Source organism: Cajanus cajan, chromosome 4 (assembly GCF_000230855.2).
Source record: "Cajanus cajan strain Asha chromosome 4, NIPB_CcT2T_4, whole genome shotgun sequence".
NCBI lineage: Eukaryota > Viridiplantae > Streptophyta > Magnoliopsida > Fabales > Fabaceae > Cajanus > Cajanus cajan.
Window position 1 is genome coordinate 60,182,948 of NC_138520.1, and position 24,677 is coordinate 60,207,624.

General features: G+C 34.0%; 1 protein-coding gene across 2 annotated transcripts; it reads right to left on the reverse strand.

Moving 5' to 3' along the window:
* Window positions 1-1,240: 1,240 nt before the first annotated feature.
* Window positions 1,241-24,352, reverse strand: PRT6 (proteolysis 6). 2 transcript variants are annotated; one of them, XM_020371771.3, is made up of 19 exons: window positions 23,972-24,352; window positions 22,659-23,732; window positions 21,081-22,249; window positions 20,852-20,992; window positions 18,955-19,198; window positions 18,170-18,877; window positions 17,409-17,603; window positions 16,584-17,269; window positions 12,664-12,715; window positions 11,946-12,585; window positions 10,296-10,504; window positions 9,670-10,211; window positions 9,486-9,590; window positions 8,481-8,547; window positions 8,195-8,272; window positions 8,001-8,069; window positions 7,807-7,899; window positions 7,592-7,715; window positions 1,241-3,305 (listed from the first exon to the last, which is right to left on the reverse strand). In XM_020371771.3, exons 1-17 carry the CDS (start codon window positions 24,041-24,043, stop codon window positions 7,825-7,827), a joined length of 6,126 nt encoding a protein of 2,041 aa, XP_020227360.2. In that variant the 5' UTR covers window positions 24,044-24,352; the 3' UTR covers window positions 1,241-3,305; window positions 7,592-7,715; window positions 7,807-7,824. The 2 variants fall into 2 exon arrangements, with proteins under 2 accessions (XP_020227360.2, XP_020227351.2); XM_020371762.3 differs by having other exon boundaries at window positions 7,577-7,715.
* Window positions 24,353-24,677: the final 325 nt, after the last annotated feature.

Consider the following 24,677-nt stretch of genomic DNA (forward strand, 5'->3'; position numbering starts at 1 on the left):
TGATCTTTTTCTATCAATTCAAATTTACTAATGACGATTATAGGTATCAAATGGATATAGAAAAATTTTAGAATTTAGAATTACTAGTTAAAATGACTACTTTCCTATAACTTAAAAATATAAAAAGTAAGACAAAACTAATATATAAGTCCAAAAGTTAGTGAATATTTGCAATATTAACCTTACTATCTTATAATAATAGTAAAACTTTTAAATTTGGAATTAGATTTTTTATTTAAAAATTTATTATTAGTAATTATATATTAAATATAAATATTAAATAAACATACACACATGAGATATTGTTTAAACATTTATCTCCCAAGTTTAAATATTATTTTGGTCTATTAATATCTAAAGAAACTAAATCATGATGAGACTAAGGATTAAACTAACTAAAATAATAATTAAAAATAAAAAGTACTAATAAAATAATACAACAATTCTAATTGAATAATTACAATTTTTAATTTGAAGTCAAGAATTTACATTATAATATAAGGTATTTTTTTAAGTAATTATATATAAATAAAGGTGTGAAGCGATGGGATACTATATAGTACCCATATCCGCCCTTTCCCCGTTGAATTTTGTGGGTACCATTTTCATTGAGAGTATTTTTTACAAGTACCCATAGGATCTATATACATTTTGCCATCCTTACACACATGCACATGAATAGGATCCATTGATAGTATGTTAAATTAGTAACATGACACATTTAATAATTTTTTTATAGAATATAAATTTAATTAATTTAATTATTATATTTATAATTTGATGATATACATTTATAATCATACAAATCAAATTTCACATGATTTGAACTCTTCTACATATGATATTTAACAATATATATTTACACATTTTAAATACCATTTTATATTTAAAATAAAGTAAAATGATAAATTACCAAATAATTTTAAAATTGTATGAACTTTTGTAAATTTAATCTAATCAGTAAAAAAAATTATATATAACGATTAGATTAATTAAACTTGTATTCAATAAAAAAAATTATTAAAAAATTATATTATTAATTTGACACCATAATGTCAATGAATATTGACTCATTATGTGTGTATATTACATAACTAAAATTTAAAGACACTTGATATATATAAATAATTAAAATTTAATATAAGAAAATTATTATAAGAAAATTATCAATGAAATAGAGAAGAGTGCAGTGAAATAAATAAGAAATTAAAATTGATGTTCCTTTGATGGCAAAGACATGAAAGAAAAAAAAAAAAAAAAAAAAAAAAAAAAGGGGGCAAGTCTCTCATTTTTTTTTTCAAATTAGCACGAAAATAAATAGTATTTGCTTGAAATAACATCCACAATTAATTAAAATACTGACAATCGATGAAATCATTTTTTTATACGTGAAATTGTTAATATTTTTTATTTGATCCATTAAATATTTGGTTTTATTGATTAAATTAAAACTATTAATTAATTATTTCATTAAAAAATTGATTTCAAAATATTTTTCATTTCTCTTATTTTTCTTAAATCAAACACTTTTATTTTCATTCACTTATTTTTCTATTTATTTATCTCTACTATATTTCTATCAATTTCTTCGCTTTTTATTTTTTTATGTAAGAAAAATTACATCGAAAATAACGAAAGTCAAACTTTAATATTCATGCATTTATTCTAACTTCTAGCCATCAGACTCACTTTAATAGTTGAATCAAATTTCTAATACTTTAAGTGAAATATTATTAAAATCTATTTTATTATTGTTTTGTTTCATTATTATTTTAATTAGGAGTAAAAAAATAAAAAGACAGGATTAAAATGGTATCAAATTAATTTTAAAAATCAGAGTTAATACTATTTATTACTGTTTACTCTCTTTCATAATAAATATTCTAAAAAGAGACATTGAATAATGAATTTTAATCATTGTTAAAGTGTGTCCTAAGACACATTAGAAAAATCGAATAACAAATTATAAAAGAATAACAATATTTTAAATCATTTTACTACATCTATAATAATGAAAAGAAAAGTAACCAAAATGTCAAAACTAACCAAGTTTAATATACACCAAATAATCTAACAAAAGACAAATCCACCAACATATACCTAATTTTTCAACTACACAGTAACATTTAATATGTTAACCAATAAGATATAAAAATACATAAATAGTTAAATTGATTCTTGTTTCAAAAATGTTAAACCCCAAATCTAAACCAATCAACGTCTTATTTCAATTAGTTCAATTCAAATAAATAAATAAATAAATAATCTGGACCAATTTAATTCCGATCTTTGAATTCATCGGACTAATATGAACTGATAAACACCCTTATGTGCACTGTACACTGTAGGAGTGAAACTAAAACAGAGTAAGAAATGAAATTTAATAAACCATTCTACCTCAGTACACCCCTAATTATCAGTAATCATTTTTAAGCTTCCTTTTATTACTCTAACCAGAAGGGTACACTCTACAGTGTCTTCACAATCACTAGCTGATGTCAAAAAGAATGGAGCTGTTAAATTCTACTCCGTCCAGGACTATTTTGAAAAAATGAATGTAACTGAGTTACACTAACAAATTTTCAAATTATCACTTCATTTACAGAGTTGTTCTTTCCTGGTTTAAATGTGCATTCCAATTTCCAACAATCCACCCACTTAAAACTGATAATTCAAATTTCAAATGGCAGTCCAACAATGACTAGATAATAGTAGATATACTGATCATCTAGTCTTATTCCAATACAATCAATCACCTATCTTTTCTTTAATTAACCAAAATACGATAGTATTATCACACTCACGCGACACGAAAATGAAAAACAGCCCAAATTTTACTATTAGTCTATTAGCATTGTTCCTCAAATATACTAAAAAGGAAACATATTGACATTAAATATCAGTAAGTATATATACCTACCTTGTATACAGTGTGCCCATAAGTTGGATTCTCCTGCATCCCCCTACCTGGGTAGAGGGGATGGCCCAACCAAAAACCCAACATAAAAGAGAAGGAGAGGAAGAGATACAGAACCAACACGATTGTCTTCACTCAAGACATCCTAAACAACTGACGAGTAAGGATAAACCCATAATTCCACAAACTATACCTTGAAGCAGTTGCTTCTGTCACTAGTATTTACACCTGGGCACCTACTTCATTGAAAACGTACTTTATGGTAAGCACGGAGCAGAAGAAAACTTGCAGCAATGTTAGCATTGGGAAAATCTGTACAGCCATGACCAGCAGGTAGATTCTCCGACAGGAGCCAAGTTCAAAACCTTTACACAGCAACTGTATCAACCTAATGTGTGAAAAGAGATAACCATGTAAGTAGAAATTCATAAAGTTCGCAAACTACTTTATTTCCGTGTAAATTAAAAGAAAAATGAAAAAGGACAATAAAAAAATACAACTGATAAGTCTCAACAGTCAACACGGACACCTGTATTCTACAGGTGATTGTCGAGAGAATTGCATGAAGAGCTTTAGGATACCAAATCAACTAGAGCAAAATATAAGAAAGGATTCATGGAGAAAAGCAAAGCAGAAAGAATAGTAGCATGGAAAAACCTATATGAAGGAAAGGTTTCGAAACCAAATCACTACGCAATAATGGCACAAGTTCCATAACCAAAACTACAAGAAACTGGAGATCTAAAAGAATCAAAACCCTAAGAGGTGAATGATAAACGTTCAAAATGAATTTTTATGAAGAACCCTAAATCCCAATTGTTGTGCCAATCAGTGTTATCAGGCGCCATAATGGTATAGCGGCTGTCGCCGCGATCCGTTATGGCCGTTTGGCCTATGTATGGCGGGGATCGGCCATTTTGAATATGGCGGCCGTTACGGCGGTAACGGCATGGCGGTCCAAGGCGTCCATGGCGGTCATGGCGCCGTTTTGGGCCTTTTTTTTTTTTTCATTTTTTCTGGTTTGGGCCCGAGTTTCCGGGTTGGGCAACCCGCGACCCAGTAACTTAATGTTGCAAAATAGGGTTGCCGCAAAAACCCTAATGCACATTCCCTCTCCTCCGTGCAACACACCCTCTCCTCCAATGCGGCCACCGGCGCGAGTTTCTTCTTCCTCTAGTTGTCATTGTGTTTTGCTATTTTTTAACATTGTTTCTTTGTTTTGATGGCTATTTAATCCTTTTGTTGGTTAGGAATTTATGTTTTCTCATGATGACTATCACTAGATTATGAATGTCATGAATTTTAGATTGTTATATTGTTGGTTTTAATGTGTTTGTTATTTTTCTGTTTTTGCAACATATTATATATATATATATATATATATATATATATATATATATATATTATTTTATTTTATTTTTGTCCGGCATGACAATATGGCACTTAAAGGTCCTTGCCGCCATCCGCCGTATATCCTTATTGATAACCTTGGTGCCAATGTGGTCTCGGCCTTAGACTGGGGTAGAGGATACAAAATGATTTCCTAGTATTCAACAGAACCGGACTCTCCCCCACTCTAGGAAACTAATCCTTTATCAATTGACAAGATAGATCTCCCTCAACCTCCCTTATTTTTTTATAGACAATATGCCTTACTTCTTCTATATCAGCCCACCCAACAAGTTGTTAAATGGCTGTTATGCCACCTTCATAACAAATAGTGTGGAAGTTTTGATGTCCAATGATATTTACCAGGCGCTCTGTGGTCTTTTTACCATTTTCTGCAGCTGCATTGAAATAGCACCATGGCATACTTGGACCTATTTCTTTAAAAAAATCTTGAGTTTAAAATAGGATTTTTAAAACCTTTCTCACTCTTTTGCGTGTTATCTAGTCCTGTCCACTTCCACTTCCTTTTGGGCTAATTACCACTCATCTCCTCCACCACCCATTGACAATTTCGCTTCTAGCAACCCAAACATCAACAACCACCGTTGGAGTTAAATCTCCTTTCTTTTCTATTTCATCTCTCTATCTTCTCTATTCTTCAACTCATCTTTTGTTCTTCAAAATATCTTTATTTTCCTTGTTTTTTCTTTTCTATTTTTCAACTTTAGTTTTTTGTCATTACCTTTTTCTTATTCTCTTTTTTCTCCTTTTTTCTGTTTTTCTTGATTTGTTTTTCCTTTCTACCGTTCCACCTCACTTCAAGGGCATTTTTAGTTGTGTGGCTTTGATCTTTCTAGTTAGTATTGTAAATTGTTACGAGGTTTTATTCTTATACATGCGTTAAAAGACTATGGTGAATTTAAATTCATAGAATAATTTTGTTATCTTTATATATGTTATTAGTTTTTATTATTTATTGTATTTAACAGATTATTTTGTATTTTTTACATGTATAGTTTTTTAATTCATCTGCTATTCTTCCACTATTTGCCTACAAAGCTAACCACAATAGACAGCATTGCCTAACTAGCTAACTAGCTCCCTAGCAGACACCTAACTAACTACTAATGTGTATCTATCAATACTGCTCCCCCCCAACCCACTTTTACCTTGTACCCAAACACAAACATGTAAATTTCTGTATCATCCTTTGTTAGGATTCCACAATAATAAAAATAGAATCGGAAGCAGCCTTAACAATTAACAAAGCATTTGGACAGAAAATCTGTAAATGTATTAATACCGAAATAAAATGTATAGACCCGAACCAGAGCCTGAGGCTCCTCACCAGAGCATGATGCTCCTCAGAGAAAGAAAATTCTCTGTCAAATTAAGTAACAAACTTTCCCTCCTCCACTCTCTCCTATTCCCCCACTTATTTATACTATGATTCTTTATCACTAACTCTACCAGCTCACCCACTCACTCCTTCGTGACCCCCTCTCATTTTCTTTCTCCAAGAATAGACTCTCCTTATTTTGGGCTTTCTAATCATCGGCCCATCAATTGTCACTGGATTAAATGACTCGTCTCCTTGGACTCTATCATCCTTTACTCTGTTTTCTGTGTTAATTTTTGGCTGTGAAACAGAGAATTGATGCTTCAGAAATTGTGAACAGAACTACCGTAAGTGATTGCCGCTGATGTGCTCATCATAGTCCTTCAGTTTGTCCTTTATCAGAATTCTCATTATTCTCTTCACTCGTTTGTGGTTGGCCGATTAAACCATAAAAGGAACCCAATCCATTTTTCTCGCTGCCTTCATCACTAAGGTCCATTCCTTTGCCTCGCCCTGTCAGGCCTGGCCATAGTTCAGACAATTTGCAGCATTTTGTAAAATCATTAGGTCAGAAGATGGCACTGGGCCACTGGTAGAACCGCATTGAAGTGCCTACACTGAAAACAGAACCATTTTTTTCATCACAAATTCAACTGCTGGGTTACGATTGGATTATGCTCACTAGGGCAAAATCCTGACAACCTGTATGCGATTCCATTCTTATCCTTATAGTCTTCTCATAAGCTATTACTTCCTTAGGAGTTCTGAGACAGCACCTCTCTTCATCCTATTCTGTAGGAGTTAGCCCCTGCATGAATAACCTAGTCTGGCAGTTCTAACAGTGGAAACTTAGCACAGCAAGCATAAGAACCCGAGCTCTGCCACAGTAGACGACCCACCCAATGAGAGTTTTGTTCTCCACTTTCAACTTCTTGTTATGTGTATCTTGTACTAACACTTCCATATCCTCCATTGGTGGACCAACGCTCTTTTCAGAGTTCAGACTCAGATTCTAACTCAGCTTGATCTCAATTCAAAGGTCCCCAATTTTCATTTTCTCCTGCTTTCTTGAACCCAAAAACCTTCGTCTTGTGTTCTGTTTTTATTGGCCTACATTCAGGTTGTAACATTTCCACATCAGCCACACTAGTTGAGAGCATCAACTGATAGAACCTTCACTGCCTTTGATAGCCTCTCCTCAAGCATCCCAATGGCTTCAACATACTGCTCAACCTAGATCAACAGCAAAAAGCCTGCTCTCCATGAAATGAAACATTGGAATCATCTTCAAGATTTGATACCCACAGCTCCAAGGTTGAAGCTCTGATATTTAGTTGATAGAACTGGTTCAGAACCTAAAGGGAGAGAATATGTTTTATTGATGAACCATAAATACTAATTGTTGTGCCAATGTGGTAGCACCCGTAGGCTTGGATAGATACAAAATGAATTATTTGCCTGGATATTTGATAGACCAGAACTCCGCCCTCCCCCCCCTTTAGGAGTCTAATCCTTTCATAAATGACAACGTAGATCTCTCTCTCAACCTCCCCTCTTTATGGGCAATATGCTTATTTCTTCTACTATCTCTCGGCCCACTCAACTAAACTAATTCATTCACTAACATACTCCTAACTAACTACAAATGGTATCTATCAATGAATTTCTAGGGGCATATAGATCATTGGGTCGGCATTCCATCTTTCCTGATCTTTGGTGTCATAAACAAGTAGTATCCTGTGGGCTCCAACACAATTAGCCTTTGTCAATATAAGAAAAAATTTCATTATTTTCTTAAGCATTTGGGGTATAGTTAGCAAAATTTATATGTAGGGAAATCCGGTTATCAAAGAAGAACATCCTTCCAATGGTAAAACCGTAAAAATAATATTGAAATTGATACAAATAAAATTCAATTATAGCATGCAGACCTTAATGATCCGTACATTTTCAGCATAAGACATGGTATGGACTAATGATATTCTGATTAGTCAGAGGAGGGCATGACATGATAAATTAGCATATCTTGAACCAATTTTCATCCTCGATAGATCTGTCCAGTAAAAAATTCTGCATGCAAAAGGTCACCAACAGTGAACCAGCGGACAACAAGGGAGTAAAAGAAAGTAAAAATAGAAGATATGCTATTCAAATGTCGGACCTTAACACTATATTTGAACTAAACCAGGAAGAAGGAACCGATAGTGGTCTGACCAAGAACCTTGGAACTCCGGTCCAAACCATGAGAAGCAACCTAAGAAGATAAAAAATCCATTGTTTAAAATCCTAATTAAACAAAAATAAAAATAAAAAATTGAAAGACGTATAAGGGGTAAAGAAAGAATATTTCCTTACCATGTAAGTTAAGGCAGCATAGCGTTCCTCATTCAGGTAAAGTGGCTTGCCTCGGCTCATTTCAAAATCCTAAGTAAAGAAAATTACAAATAAAAGAAAATTAAAGAACTGGAAATAGATAAAGCGAAACTTCTAGCTTCAGTTAGATATTCTTAGTTATGTATGTCAGTAAAGCTGCCAAAAGTGAAACTTACCTCCTCACCATAAGAATCTAAGTAAGGAGAAGGCCAGGGGGCTTGACGTGCAGATCTCTGTAGTAGGATTGTTGTTCTCTGACAGTACAAACACAATCATTATTCCTTTAGTATCCAAGCAAAGAAGTAACTAATTAGTTAATAAAAAACAAGGAAGAGGAGGCAGGTCATGATAGCTCAAAAAAGAAGATTCAAAGAGCAAGATGAAAACAACCAACAAAAAGCAAGACAACCTAAGTGAATAAGTGATTCAAAACTCAATCAAGTTCGAGAAAGAACATTATACCTTAATCAACAGAAACACTCCAGTACCAGCTCCACAGGTTACAGCATGAGTTTGGCATCCACTTTCCCTTAAATGTAAAAAAGAAAATCCTTTCAAATTCACATAAATAAACAAATGCATGAGAAATATAAGTGAACCAAGGTCAAATGGGAATTTCTACTCCAAAACATAGAAATATCAGAAAAATAAATAAATAAATATGCTCTGCACCAATTAATTCTCCTAATTTGATTGTTAATAGTGTTATGTAATGTAACATATGTATAAATCACAAGACTACATTGTGTAATGGAAGTTACATCCACTGCAATATGACTCTATTCTCAAAAAATCCATTAATGTTAGAATAAATAACTTCTATAATCCAAGTAAACTAGTCATTAGCAGACACTATATATAATTATTATAGAAGAACCGCCTAATCCTCTACACTGGGACAAGGACAAGAAGATAAAGAATAACCACAACAAAACCAAAGTAGAAATGCCATCAAAATCTTAATTCTCTGGACACTGTTGCATCATGAACACCTACAACTTTTTAATTCCAAATAAATAGAACTACACCTATAACAATCAAATATCATATTTTGTGGCTGGTCATCATTTTGGAATATTAATTAACACTACAGACCTTGGTCTCCTAACTCAATCTTTACTACACTTGTTAAAGGTAGTTTAGAGAATAGCATAAAACATTAAAAAAAAAAATAATAAAAATAAAAGAAAACGTCAAGCCTGAGATGAGATCTTCAAGGGTACAAATCTGCAAAAGGTGAAAAATACATGTTTTTATGTATAAAAACTAATGTTAGCGGCTCAAGTTAATCATATTGCAGCTACTAATCAGCTTGTGGAAGTAGAATCTGAACCCAAGTAAAAGAAAATTGAATCTAGCTTGTGATTATTGAATTACAACTTAATAATGAGACAAAAATTTAAATGCTCAACATGCACTTCCAAGCATAAAACTATAAAATCAATGATGAAATTGGTAGAACTGAACCTGCAGCATGATTTCCAACTTGGAGAGCATAATCTACCACACAGTAGGCACAAAGCAGGGTCATCACGAACTGATTTACATTCAGGACAGCGCTGCTTGATACACCTGCATGTGTAGATATTGGAAGGTTAGAAAGAATAGTAATATGTTAATTTACATTACTCAATATAATAATTAAAAGTACCTCTGCAGAAGATCCTGATAAACATTGGGCAATCTCATTAACTCAAATGGAACAGCAGGTGTTATGTGCATATTTTGTTGAATTCTATGCAATTCAAATTCCTGGCAAAAATGACGACACCAAATAGAGACTGTAGATCTTGAAAGTTCATCTTTGAGAACCACATCAAGAGAGGGAATTTTGAACATATTCTCTAGCTCTTGAATTTTAGTGACCTCAAACATCTCAATATTGGCCCTATCCATCGTGTCTTTTGGGGCATTCCATGATCTATCCAATATATTTTCCTCATCACAGAATGGTGCTGGGATAGAAGAATAGAGTATCTTCCACAACAATGCACATCTTCGCAAATAAGGATAACTAAACCTCCGAATAGCATCTTTAATATCAACATTATGGTCAAAATGATTTGACACAAAATACTGTTGGGCATATCCAGACTCATTCATAACTTTATATATGTCAGTAATCAAACAGCCTGAAAGAGCTGATTCCCTTGATAGTTTATCCTTAGATTTCTCATGATATAAAATTATAGCCTGTATCAAAAGGAAGTTGATTTAGAAATAGACACTCTACAAGAGTACACATCATTTAATTAAGTTGGAAGCAAGGTGACCAACCTGGGTTACAGCGACTATATAGAAAACATGCACTAGGGATAACAAGGATTCTTCACATGACAAAAATGGGTGTGGTAGACAAAAGAGAACCCACATCAATGTTGAGAAAGGGTCATGGGCAAGTACAGGATCTGAAGCCTGACTCCAAAAGCTAATGTTGGTGTTTGACAGGTCCATTTCAATATGCTTTATGATACTTAATATATCACCTGCGGATATATAGCAGATATAAAATGGTAAAATCAGTAATAGATGAAAACACTTGCTAGCATTTAGTAGGCATGTTAGAATGGAATGAATGGAAGAGTGGTATATTTTTGTTTTAATAAAGAAGAAAAGAACCAAGGAGAGAAACATAGAACCAACCAATCCATTTCATTTTGTTTGTGGATCAAGAACTACCGTACTGTATAATTAAAATAAACTCAGAAGAATATATTCAAGCAAATTGCTAGGACTTAGATTGCAGATAATGCGCACAAATAAATGGATCATAACTTTTGTTAATTTATTAGCATCAAGTAATAAAATCAGGAGTTCAGTTGCAAAAATAAATAAGCCCCCATTTAAAGTAGTTCCAATACCTATTATCATTTTAAGTTTATAAAGAAACAATTTTGTAAATTCATGTTATAAGTAATTAAGGCAAGAGCCTTTTAATTTTTACACACTAGTGAAGAAATTTGAAGCCTAACAAGTTTCCAATGAGGAAAAATTTGTACTATAAACCAATAAGTTCATATAAATAATCTAGTTAGAAGTAAATATGATTTTAGTTGCAATCTGTTAGACAACAGCAAATCATGAAGTGGTAATCTACACCTTGCATACACAAAAGTTAATATTCACATTAAAAAAAAATAATACTCCCTCCGTCCCAAAATAAGTGTCATTCTAGGTTATTTTACACAAACCAAGGAAAAACAATAAATAGATGAAAGAGTGTGTAAAATTTACCAAATTAACCTTAGCAGTATTATTTTATTCTTTTATCAATTCATTTATAGTTTTTGTTGTACATCATTGATAAGTGTGCACACCATTATCCTAAATAAATGTGCTCATCCATGTTAATCCAAAATCGCTAGCTTCCAACTCATAATCAACACAAAATTGAAGTTGGAAAGTCCACTTGATCTAATGATCTATTGTGCTAAAAAGAAAGCTGGAAATGATGCCCCAAAATTAAATGTTACGCACTAAAATTAAAATCAACATTTTTGCCAAAACATCAATTAAATTTTGAATTAAAATTTTGGAACCGTTTTTGCCAAAAATTCAATTAAATACTGTTTTGACACACAAGTAGATACTATTTTGATGCAGCAGTGTGCAGTGAAGCATGAAATATATTGCACTGTGATGGGAAATTTTAAAAGCTAAAATAAAAGGAGTCAATAGCGGTTATCTTTAAGATAATTAATTCTTTCTTGAATACATGTAATACAACAAAGTTATCTAGAAATATTATTAGGGGTAAAATTGGGAAATAAAATATTTAATAGTACATTGAAATGTTAAGGCGACATTTATTTTGGGACAAATTTTTTTTCATAACATGACAATTATTTTGGAACAGAGGGAGTATAAAATTAAAATAGTATATTGTTGTGTTTGAAGTAATAAAACAGAAATAAGACAGAATTTTACCTCTCCCAGAGTGGTCATGATTTGTATAATCTAGGGAAACCCCAGAACAAATTGATTCTGCAAAGAGTTGAACACCTCTAAATCTTTGCAGTACATGAAGAGAATTCTTACTTCGTGTCTTTTGAACAAGTTTAAACATCAGGGATAATATAAAGCCACTTGAAGATTTGAGTTCTTCAAACAAGGCACTAAGAGCAAAGTTTGGAGTAAAAGAAGTCTTTCCACACCGTGCAGCAATCTCCATTGATGTCAAAGAGTACTTGAGAGTGTCCCACATCAGCATTGAGTGGTTTAGTCTGGCAAATCTTGACAACCTTTCTTCTTTGCATGGGGAATACATTTTAGAAAGCACCCTCATGAAGTTTTCAAGATTTGTTCTAGTTCTATCAATGTGATGAAAAGGAATAGAGTTTAGGAATTTATCTTTCCCAACTGCATTGGCAGAAGCTTGCAGAAGCTTTAATCCTAGGTGAAGGCGAAGTGAACAAGTTAATTCACTTGATTCAGCTGACGGGAGTGAGGTATCTATTGAACCACCACTCAAGATGATAGATTGCTTAAAAGGCTTTTGTAATTCTCCAGGTAAAGTTGGCAAGACACAATTTGCAAGTCTGCGACAAACTGGGCAGAGAAACTCTCCCTTGAAAAAAACGGAAGAGTAAAAAGATTATAGAGGCATCATAACAAAATGAAAAGATATATTAGAAAAGACTTATACCTGATCTGGGTCAACAATGTGTCCTCCTTCAAAAACAATTCTTCTGACAGATCTGTCCAGACACAATAACACAATAATAATTACTCCATGGCAAAAATACTTGACCATCTATTCATTGCATTTTAACCATTTCTGTATTGTGTATGTGTGTGTCATTTAGGTTCATCAGATTTGATTTGATTGAAGAACTCAATCATCTGTATGAATAATGGCTGAACTTAATATCTCAAATTTTTTTACATGAAAATTAATGTTGAGTGGAGGCTACGTCCACTCCAAGACAAGGGCAAACAGCCTATGTCAGTGAAAACTTACAGTGACATAAAAGACAGCAAACCAACAAGGGATTCCAGCACAAGATAAAAAAGATGAGTTCAAAGAGATATGTGGATAATTGATCCTCCTAATAAAAAGAAAATACAAATAAAAGAGAACATAAAAGCAATAATGAAGCTACCACCTAGTTGTTCCAATCCCTTAACATATTTGTATGGGAAACCACTCTAAAAAATACATGAGCTCTACATCAAGAAGATACAGGTCCAATGCATTATCTTATCTTATATATCCCAAGAAGCTGCTATCAACCAATTCTCCTAACATTATAATTTCTTGCTTGTACCACATTTACCAAAGTATAGCACAGAAAGCACCTTTCTACATAAACTTGGCTTCTTCACTTCTACATAACCAGTGAAACCAGTTACCAAAAGTTGGTCCAAGGGCATCACACGCACACAACACTCTATGCTTGTTACAATTAAATGAATTCTAGCAGTTTATGTCCTCAAATCCTTTAAATTTTATATGGTAACAGAGAAGTACGATACTCCACAAATGGTTGTTGAACTCAACTCAAGTTTTAACTTGTATGACTTTACTTTCTTGCATTTCAAAAACATGTCAACACACTCGAAACTTGCTTGCCATCAAATATGGTTAAACTCAATAAAATTGCAAGTTAACAAGCTAAGGTTAACAATCAAAATTTCCACAAAACCCCCCAAAAATGATGGTTTATTTTGTTTCTCCCTTTTTTTTGTTACACTGCCTCTACAACCTAACCCATGGGACTAAAGATGCTCATGTGTGGTGCAACTTTAAGATTTCTGCCTTGTGATCTGGAGGTCACATGTTCAAAATCCTAGAACAACCTCTCTGCTTGTGAAGATAATGCTGAGTAGTCAATCCTCACAAGACCCAATAGGAGAGGGCCTCAAATACTGGGTAACCTTTTTTTTTCTTTTTAAATTATACCAATCAAATAATTACTTTGCATAATTTACTTATAATTTTAATACATGAAAACACTAATAATTAGTTCGAAAAAGGCATGAATTGGGCTTTTCATGGCCTATATCATTTCAAATATGATCTCTCTTGGATAATTGCTTCCTTTCTGCTAATTTTTTTTCACCACAATTACTATCAAATATAAAATAAACAGAGATATTAAAAATACAATACTACAAAATAGAAATATGAACTCTTGCTTGGATTTCAGTGGTATTATTACATGTATTCATTAATTATCTTGTCACACTTATACGTTAAAATAAACTTTCATATTTTAGGTAGAATCCTACAACTCCTGTTAAAATTACACAATTTATGGTCTTTCACTTCCCTCCTGATCCTAGGTATGATCTTGATTTAGACAACCTTGGAATCAGCTACACCACAAACTTGATATTTATATAATTATTGTAATGAACATAGAGATAATCAAATTACTATATTTACATGATTTATTGGACCTAGACATTGTTTCTAACATTCCCAGAAGGTGAGGCATAAAGGTCATGCGTGCCAAGCTTGTTATAAAAACAATTTCAGAGGTATGGTGGTGAATACATCCAATGGATTGTTTGATTTCAAAAGCAAGCAACGTCTCTATGATCAATTGACAATCTACTTCAAATGTATTTGGTTTATCTCAAGGACAAGGTTAAGGTTAGATGCAATTTGAAATGCAGCTTGGTGATAAAAATAAATAAATAAATAAAAGAGTCAATTGCATGATCTCCTTCAACTGAAGCTTTTTAAGGAGTTCTAGCAGAGAATGAGTATTTAGTGTGTTTGGGAAAGATTAAATTCCCAGATTTCAGCAGTTTTATGAGAAAAAAAGCTATTTGTAGAATAAGCTAGCTGTTTGGGAAACTAGCTGAAATTTATAAACAGTTTTTTTCTTGAAAATAAGTTGTTTTACGAATCTGGAGATTTGAACGCTATTATTATTTTCAAACAGCTTTTTTTCTTCTAAAGTTCATTTACTACATAAAAGCTGATTTTTTGTTGTATTGAAATGAAATTAAATATTTTAAAATCACTTTTCAATAAACTTACTCAAACAAAAATTCATTTTGATTATAATCAACAACAATAATCAGTTATACATATAATAGATTATTGAAATAATTTAATTTTCACAACTTTCCCAAACACACCCTAAGTGGTGGATGCCACAGCTTGGTTCCACTTCTTGAATAGATCTACCTTCTAGATTAAATTTCCAACTTAATAGGATATTAAGGTACCCCCTACAAGCACAAAATACCTAAAGTGGATTGTCTACCAATAGGAGAACCAACTTGATTGGCATCTAAGATTCTAAACACCCATCAATATGAATATGTCTTTTATCTCCATGGTTAGTAGTGCCAGTTGGCCGAGCTGTGCACAAACAAGGTAGAAAATGTCTGGAAAAAACAGTGCAGATAAAAGAGTTTATCTGGCAGTGAACTATAATTGAAACACAGGTGGCCAGGAAAAAATTCAAAGGAGGACAGTGGGTCCTAGTTGCCTCTCTAGGTTTTAGATAACATGTTAAGAAAGACACAAGCATATGTTGAAAAGCAAACATTTTAAGGTTTCCTCATAAGTAGATTTACATGATGCACTAAACCTACATTGAACCTAAATATCGTAATGCACATTTCATACAATAAGGAATGCTCATTCCCAAGAAATAGAGGCAAGAATTAAGAAATCACATATTATTGCAGGTAAATTAAAAAAATAAAATTATTTTGGAATTAAACTTGTACAACATGAGACACTACTATTAAAAACATTGATTTGCACAAGAGTTGGTGACCTATGTCATGAAGCAACTATCCCAACTGGTAATAGAATCCCAACTGGTAATAGAAGACACATGAATGATTTTATATATATTAGTATTACTAACAAACTCCATCACATAAGAGCCTTTTGGGCTTGATTCATGGATAATGCACAGGCCCATACACCCTCCGTTGAAATTAAACTTTTTTTTTATTGGAAGAATCATGAGCCAAGATCAAACCTGAGACCAGTTGGTCATAAAGGCTCCCATACCATGTTAGAAATGAACATCAAACTCAACCATAAAAGCTAACGGGGAATTCTCAAGCCCTGTAATAAGGAGCATTTTGGCCATATTCTTAACCAATGTGGGACATCTTAACATACCCTCACACCCATGGGCTAAACATTTAAAGCATGAAGTTTACAAAGCTGGCCATCTATAAATAACATCTGGATTAGGTAGGCTTCAATACTGTTGGAGATGCCCCCATCGACTAGTGATATGGCCTAAGTCAAAATATAGCATATAGGTGGAGAGTGATTCTCACCTTATAAGCCGATTTGTAAGATTGAGTTAGGCTCCAAATCCACTTTCCTAATAGATACTAAATTAAAAAAGGACCAAGTCTAACTTAATCCCAAAATGTAGCTCAAGGAAGGAGACACATGAATGGCTTTATATTATACTTCTAACAATTTCAAAAGGATGTGCAGGACATAACAGAAAAGTTAAAACTGAAAGAAATTTCAAATGCTATACATTTAAGTAATATAGCAATAGGAAAGGCATTCAAAGATCATAAACATAAACAAAACACATAATAACCTTGATAACTCTAAATGAAACATACCTTTCTTTTAATGAATATAAATATCGATCAAGACATCCTTGATGTACTGCATGCCCACAGGAAGAAAGATGAATTCCATCACAATCTGTAGGGCCAAATCCATCATATGCTGGATGCTGTGATGTTGATTCTACAGACGCAGTCTCACTAGAAGCATTTTCAGACACAGAAGAACTTGCTGACATCTCTCGCACAAGATCAGCTGTATATTTCCCAAGCAATACAGATCCAGTGTCTATCATAATATTTGAATTCCTTCCGGCAGTTGAAACTTTCTCATCCTCATTCATTGAATTCGAAGATAACAGAAGATCATGCATTTCATCACGAATGGAGATGTACATATCCTGTTCTAAAGTCTCAAAAGTATATGGTGTCTTTTCCTTTTCATCATAATATGTGTCTGGGAGCTGAAAATTTTCTAAAGCTGGGAATTTATTCTTGACATATTGCAGAAAAGTAAGAACTTCCCCAGGTTTCCCACAAGAAGCTAATTCTTTTGCAGCATTCTGAACAAATTGATTTAAGTGCGAAGATGAAGTTGATCCTGAACTAACTGAATTCCAGTTCATAGGCAAAGTATCAGTCTCCTTGGTTTTGATGATAGGTGTGTGTTCTTTATCGGCTCGGCAATGTTGGGCCCATGATGGGGGACCCCTGTCAACAGAACTCACAAGCCTAGATTTCTTATACACAAAAAATGTGTCAATTAGACCAGGGGATAAAATAAGTAAGAGTAAAAACAATATAAAAAGAAATGCAACACAACAAACTAGAAGCTATGCTTGATCTAGCTTACAGAAGGAATGCTACTGCCATATATACCTGAAGAAGAATCAAAAAGGAGATGGGACGTTTTGAATTGTGGTCATGACAAAGGGAGCAAACAACTTGTTTAGAAACAGATTCTTCAGCATCTTGCTCAGTGTCTAAGTCACCTTCATGACCATGTTGAGAACCATCATCAATAGTGGAATCAATGCTCGCCAAAAATTTAGTCTGTTGGGCTCTCATTTTTTCCTGCAATAGAATCAAAGTAAACAAGACCAAATGGTGAGGACAGACAAATTGGCGCAACAGAACAGATCAAGTTGTCTAGATGAAAAAGCATATCCAAGCATGTTTCAGCACAATTAAGAATATTTGCAACCATATGAATTGGAGTATAATTTTACTCTTCACTTATATGTACACCAGTAGTGCAGGACCTTACATTTTTTCCGTTTTATTATTTTCTATTGTCTTCCTAGTCAGTGACTGTTGTTGGTCCCATTTATTGTTTTCTGTTATAGGCCCAATAGTTGTCACAGCCCAACAGCTTCTGTTAGAAGCTTTTGTCTCTATATAAACTACATGTACTCTCTCTATTCAGTGGGTTGAATACATATTTTACATTTCAGAAATATTCTCTCTCTCTCTCTCTCTTTCAACTTCTCTCAATATCTCTATTAATATGGCTTCCTTAGAATGTAAAATACACACCTACAAGATATGAAAAGCATGTGTCTTTCAAAATATTCTAGAACATAACAATAACATTTCTTTAATACCATCGACTAAAACAGAATGAAAACACAAAAGCCTACCATTATTGCAGCCTGCCTCTCTCGAGCTTTTGCCTTGCGCTTTTCACTATCAGAAGCAGACGAAGAGACACTTGAGTCTCTAGTTGGAACAGATTCAGAAATATGACTGACCACTTCAGGGGCAAGTTTTTGTAACATAGTCATGCATCTGTTGTCAATCTCAGCAAATTTCTTCAGTAAGCTTTCAACTAGAGTAGATAGACTACAACCACCTGCTTCTACAAAGTTGTCTACATTTTCCTTCTTGTGCACTTCCATCAATAAAACAAGAAGTGATAACAAGCTTTGTTCACCAAAAGAACTCTCAATTATTTCTCCAGAGTAGGCTATTATGGGAAGTTGTGACACGTCTTGGCACACATTCTCACTAGATTTTTTCTGCTGATAACAGATATCTAATGATAATGAGAGTAAGTGCAGGGCAGGTAGAAGAACACTATCAGGAGCTCGAGACTCAGATGATTTAGTGAAAATGGCATAAAATAGTACTGCACGGATAATATGTAGAACAACTTTGCAAGTGGCTATTCTGGCTATCCCCTTCAGAGGAGGATGAATTTTGGTCCACTGAGGCAATTGGGTGGTTAGTGCAGAGACACTGCAAAAGCGCAAGTATCTTTCTTCAGCAACTTGTAAATCCTTTGAATTCCAACGCGGATGATACAAATCCAATTCTTTCCAAAATGGCCATCGCAAGGAATACATACCCTACCATAACATAAAAATCTCAGTAAACACAGGCTAACAAGAGAAAGTGATAAAAAAATTTCAAGAGTCAACAATACCTGATTAAATCCAGAAGGATTGGAATAAACAGCCACTGAATCCAAGATGTCCTGTGGCTGTTCAAACTTGGCGAGATCACGAGGAAGAGACTTCACCAATTGACTATGAGTGGCATCCCCAATGGATAACTTATAAATTAGTTCTCTTTTTAAACTTTCAGCAGTAGTTAGCCCACAAAAGCGCCGTTCTTTTACTATCTGAATAATAAGAGTAAGCATTTCCTGGACTAAAACAGGTTCATATCTGAAAATGACAAAACATTCATTATTAAACAAGCTTGAGAAGCAAACCATGCAAGAGCATGGGAAAAAGACCCAAAAGGCTCGTGTGTTAAGGAGAATGTTATAGTTATGGGTCTCTAAGTAACAACATAGGCTTTTAAGAGTTGGCCCTTCCTGATTTTAACCAATATAATAATGAGGAGACAAATGCAAATGATTGAATTAGTTTTAATGTTGTTACTCATGTCATGTATATTTGCAGAATGCAGATGATATTCCAATAAAAGATTAGACTATATAAAATTAAAGCGTCACACGGATACAGAGTTCCCTTGAGTTAACAATTTTAAATGACTGTCTCAAAGAGATTTACAAGATTAATAAAAAATACACAGTAATAACCGGAGGGCCAAAAAGTTTCAACAACTAACCATTTGCAATGCATTAAGAGTACAATTTGTACAAATCACATAAAAATTGACAAACCAGTATCCAATTCAGCCAGGCCAGCATGATAAAGTGAAGACAAGTGCATTGATTGTAAGATTGCATTTCTAATTTTTTATTTTTTTTTCTCCCCTCTATAGAACAGGAATTCATAAAGGAGAGAAATGAGTATGGGAGAAAATGATAACATACCCTATAAAGAGGAGAAAGAAAAAAGGAACAAGAAAAATAAATTCACAGGAGAAGAAAAATTGAGAGCTTGTCAATGTCTGCGTAACCCCAACAAAGAAGCCTTTTAATAACCATAGTTAAGACCACTTTATCTTAAAATGGTAACATCAAGAAATTCTCTCAAAAAATTCTGACATATCTCTCCTACCACAGACACCAAATCACTACATATCACAAGCACAACATTAATAAACCTTTCCTTTAAGTCAAAAACATCTGCAATCACATAAAACCATAGTAGTCAATAGCAGATAGTGGCCAACCCCAAAAACATTATAGCGGGATGGCCGCTATTCAGAATTTTGAAGATATATACATATATAGGGAACATATCTAGTGAAAGAGCCTTTTTTATGTAAAAAGTGTAAAGAATAAATGTTGACCTTTAAATCACATCATGAATGGTCAAGATTAAAACAATCAAGTCATGCGAGTCTTTTAAAAAGTCACATGACTTTTTTAAGTAGTCAAATAACATTAAATCTTCACAAGCCATGCATGGTTCAAATTTACTCCTCTAACTCTCATATAAAAATGGTCCTCTTACTAGATACGTCCCTTATATATACATAGATTAATCCGGTTTTCCCCAAAAGTGTAAGAAGTCTGCACCACAATATGACAATGAGTAGGATCACGGGAAATGTAGAAAAGCATTCTGGGTCATCTTTTCACAGAGGACAAAAATAAAACAATGGTACTTTGGATAAGTTCAACTACATAGATGTGGTAAAGAGCATCCCATACAGTAGCAATCATAAATGCATAAGAGCATTTGTACATTCAGAGTTATTAATTAATAAAAGAACTACAAAACAACAAAGGACTGACTAATGAAGCAGTTGAAGGACCACAACAAAAAATGGTCAATCCAGAAAAAAAATTTATGTTGTTCAAGAACTTATATGCCATTAACTTCATATAATACTGCACATTTAAGCATTTCAAAGTAACAAATATGAATGAAAAGTTTGCTTTGTTGCAAGAGATGACATACTCGCTGGACCGTTCAAGGTTTAGACATAAGTAGTTTGACAGCCCAAAGCGTTCCAGAATTCTACTGACAAATAGATCTTCTGGAGCTAATGCAGCACAACACTGAAGAAGAAACAGATCAAGCTCTAGACCTTGTTCAGACCTGTCGAAATAATGAACTAATATAGTATAATGTAATGGACGAGTTTAATTTCTCAGATATAGTATGTAGTAATACAAAAAAGACTTACCAGCGAACTGATCTATACCATTCACAAGATAGTAAAGCGGCATCCCCATTTCTACGCCACATTCCAGCATGGACTTCAGCACAAAAGACCCTGATCCGCAATGGATGCTCCATTATATAGGCAGAAAAACCATATGGATGACTTCCTCGTAAAGCTTGTTCAAAGAAGTCATTGTAGCTAGTTGGCAAGGAATTAGCAAAAGAAACATGAGTCGCATCTGACACTTCAGATTCACCAAAATATCTTTTCATTGCCTTCTGTAACAGCATGGAAAGCAATCTATGTAAAGGAATGTGAACAGATATATCTTGTGAACTAACATCATAGACTATCTGGGGCCAATCAGGCAATGATAAAAACCGTAGACCATCTGATTCCATGGTAAAATCCTCTTCCATTGCACTATCATCATAAGTGGAATGAATACAGGTATTTTCTGAATCAGTTTCACTATTTTCAGAACACTGCTTACCATGATCTTCACTTGAACTTGCAAGCCTACCAAATGTATATTTACCCCTTCCAAACTTATATATTGTTCTCTTAAATGCTGAAAAATTGCCATCACTGACAGTATCACTGTTTAGAGATAAAGCATTAGGAAGTGCACCCGGGGTAGTCTCAACTCTCAACCAATTCTCAATAGCCCTTAAACACTCATATATCAACCAAGTGACAGAACGTGGAAGAGGCAGCTGAGAAGAATCATTGGCTTTTATCTCATGAAGCTTTGGAGAAGAAAAGGCAATATTCCTACTGGTCACATTACACGCAGAGCTTTCCTCAGATCTACGCCCAACCTTGGCATGCCTTAGATTATCTCCATCATCTGAATCATTCTTATTAGAGCTCCAGACAAATTCACCATCCATTTCTCCCTTACTAGCATCAGAAAATGCCCCATCCACAAATATAGAGTGAATATTGGCAATAGAATGCCCTAAAACAAAAGGCAAATGGACATTCTCATTTTCTTCTTCTATATGTTGACCTGTTTCTCTCTTCTGAGGGTTCATCCCTTGTACAAAGGAAAGAAGTCTCATCCATGTTCTCGAGATATCTTGCTGGTTATTGGTTACATATTTGGGCACTACCACATGGCTCATAACAAATCGAATATCTTCAGCAACACGTATTGTTGTCTCATATAAATTTACCCACCTGGAAACCTACAAAAAGGTCCAATATTTCTTTAATGAAACATCATGAAAGAAGATTAAAAACATAATAATGAGTATAGATAAATTTCATTAAGATTTAAATACCTATTTGGTCTCTATAGTTTCATAAATTTTACCTTTTAGTTCTTATAGTTAAAAACATTTCATTTTAGTCTCTATACATACCATTTTATGTTTCCTTTTAGTCACTAGCTTCTATTGTTATAGGGACTAAAAGGTAAAGTTTATGAAACTATAGAGACCAAATGAATATTTAGAACTTTCATTAATATAAAATTCTCGACCAACTTCACAACTAAAACAACTTCAAATTATATATAATGATAAGAACCTAACAGACACACATTATTCCGGCACATCTCAACGTCATATCCACAAAAATATAAAAAATCATCACCTGTAAACGTCCATCCTCGGAACAAGAAATGAAAATATTCTCAAAGCATCCCAACAGCATGGTTAGAAGGTTGATTTCCTTCACAAGACGTGGGGTAAGAGTGGGCACTGTAAGTATCTGCACAGAGAATGTTGATAGTAGCGGGTACTTCTTTAGATGATTGTCACTGCAGTCTTTTGTGGCCTCATTTATGACACTTGGATAGTAAGTGAGAAAAACTTTAGCAAAATCGTATTTAAAATTTGGTTCTCCCAACAATTTCAGGAGTAGCTCATGGAGTTTCTTCACAACAACATCAGTTAAAAACCTCTCAGCTCTCACCAGGATGTTAATTAAACCATTAGAGAAAAACAACGACCTAGCAACAAAACTGAGCAAACTCTCACTATGCTTGCAAAATTCTAGAAGCATATCAACCACAGCAAAAGATAGTTCATTTGCTGCCTGCTTTCTTTCAGTAACGGAATCACTTGCCAATGTTAGTTTGACTTTCCAATTATTGAAAAGAGAACCAAGCACAGGAGCAACAGAGCTTGCAAACTCCTCCGGAAGTGGTTGTATTTGCTCAGAACCCTTATGGTTCGAGCAGAATCCCTCACGCTTCCATGCGGTCACATCCCCACAATCACAACAACCACCACCTGTGTATATAACAAAGTAGTCATGGCCCTTATGATCCCCATTCTCAAAACAAGGTACACAGATTGCACACGTTGGGTCGTGCTCACAAGTCCTACACCTGTAAGCTATATCATTATGGCCCCAAACAGCCCCACACACACCCCTCTGCCCAACAGACATCTTGGAGAGGCTTCTCAGTGCACCACCCGGGTCACCCTCAAACATCAACCACTGCAACCACACCATGCTCTCATGGAACCGCTTCTTCATTATCACACTCAAGGACGTCTTCTTAGACGTCAATTTAGATGCTTGTACCGCTTCCGCCACTTCCGCATCAGTAGGCAATATAACAGACACCAGCTCAGGTATCAAAGCCCTCTTATCCTTAACAAAAGCAACCAAACCAGGCTGGTCGAGCTGCTCCTCAGGAACACCAAATTGAGCAAGCCTCTGCAAACAGTGCCAAAACCACATATCAAACACACAATTCAACATTTTAAAAGAAAAACAACCCATAAAACTCAAAATTCAATAACCTGCATTCAAAAAATAATAATAATAAAAAAAAATCCAAAACAACTTAAAACAGTTAAACCAATCCAAACAATTCTCTCGTCAAATGCAAAGCGAATCAAACAGTGTGAATTACGATAAAGAGCGAGGAGAATTGAAGAAAACGCGATTGTTACCCGAACGACTCGATCGCGAGGCTTGAGGGGCTGTGAATCGGAGGGTGCATCGATTTCCATGTTATCGGCCATGACGGAGCGCCAAAACCGAACGAGGCAAAAGCGCAAGGAGCGAGGATTGAACCCTGAACCTTCACTCCCCAGGTTTGATTCTCTTCAGTTTCGTGATTCGGCGACGAAACTAAAACCGAACGGGGATAAGAACCCAGCGACAAAAGACACCGTTGAAAACCCTAATTGGATTTCAGAAAATCCCCAAATTGTGCAGTGAAATTCAATCCCATAGGGAACGTTTGCGATGAAGATAATGATGCTGTGTTGCAGCTAATACACTCTACACTCTTTTCTCGTGCCTTCTGTCTTCTTCATATAGCGGTAGCACTCATTCATTTCCCCATTTTATTTTTGTTTTTCTTTACTTTTGTATTTTTAAATAAATAGAAGACATGGAATTAAATAATGCCAAAATAATCAACATTTATCTTCTTATTTTTTATTTGTAGGTTGATATATCCAAACAAATTTTAATCAATAAATATTTTTTATATTTTAATGTAATGAGCCTATCTCAAAATTTTAACTCTCACGTATTGTAAATGTAAAAAATATATTGTCAATTAATAAAATTATTTTGATTATTATTTTTCAAAAATTATTACAAAATTAATAAACATATTACAATATGTAACTGTATTGTCGGTATATT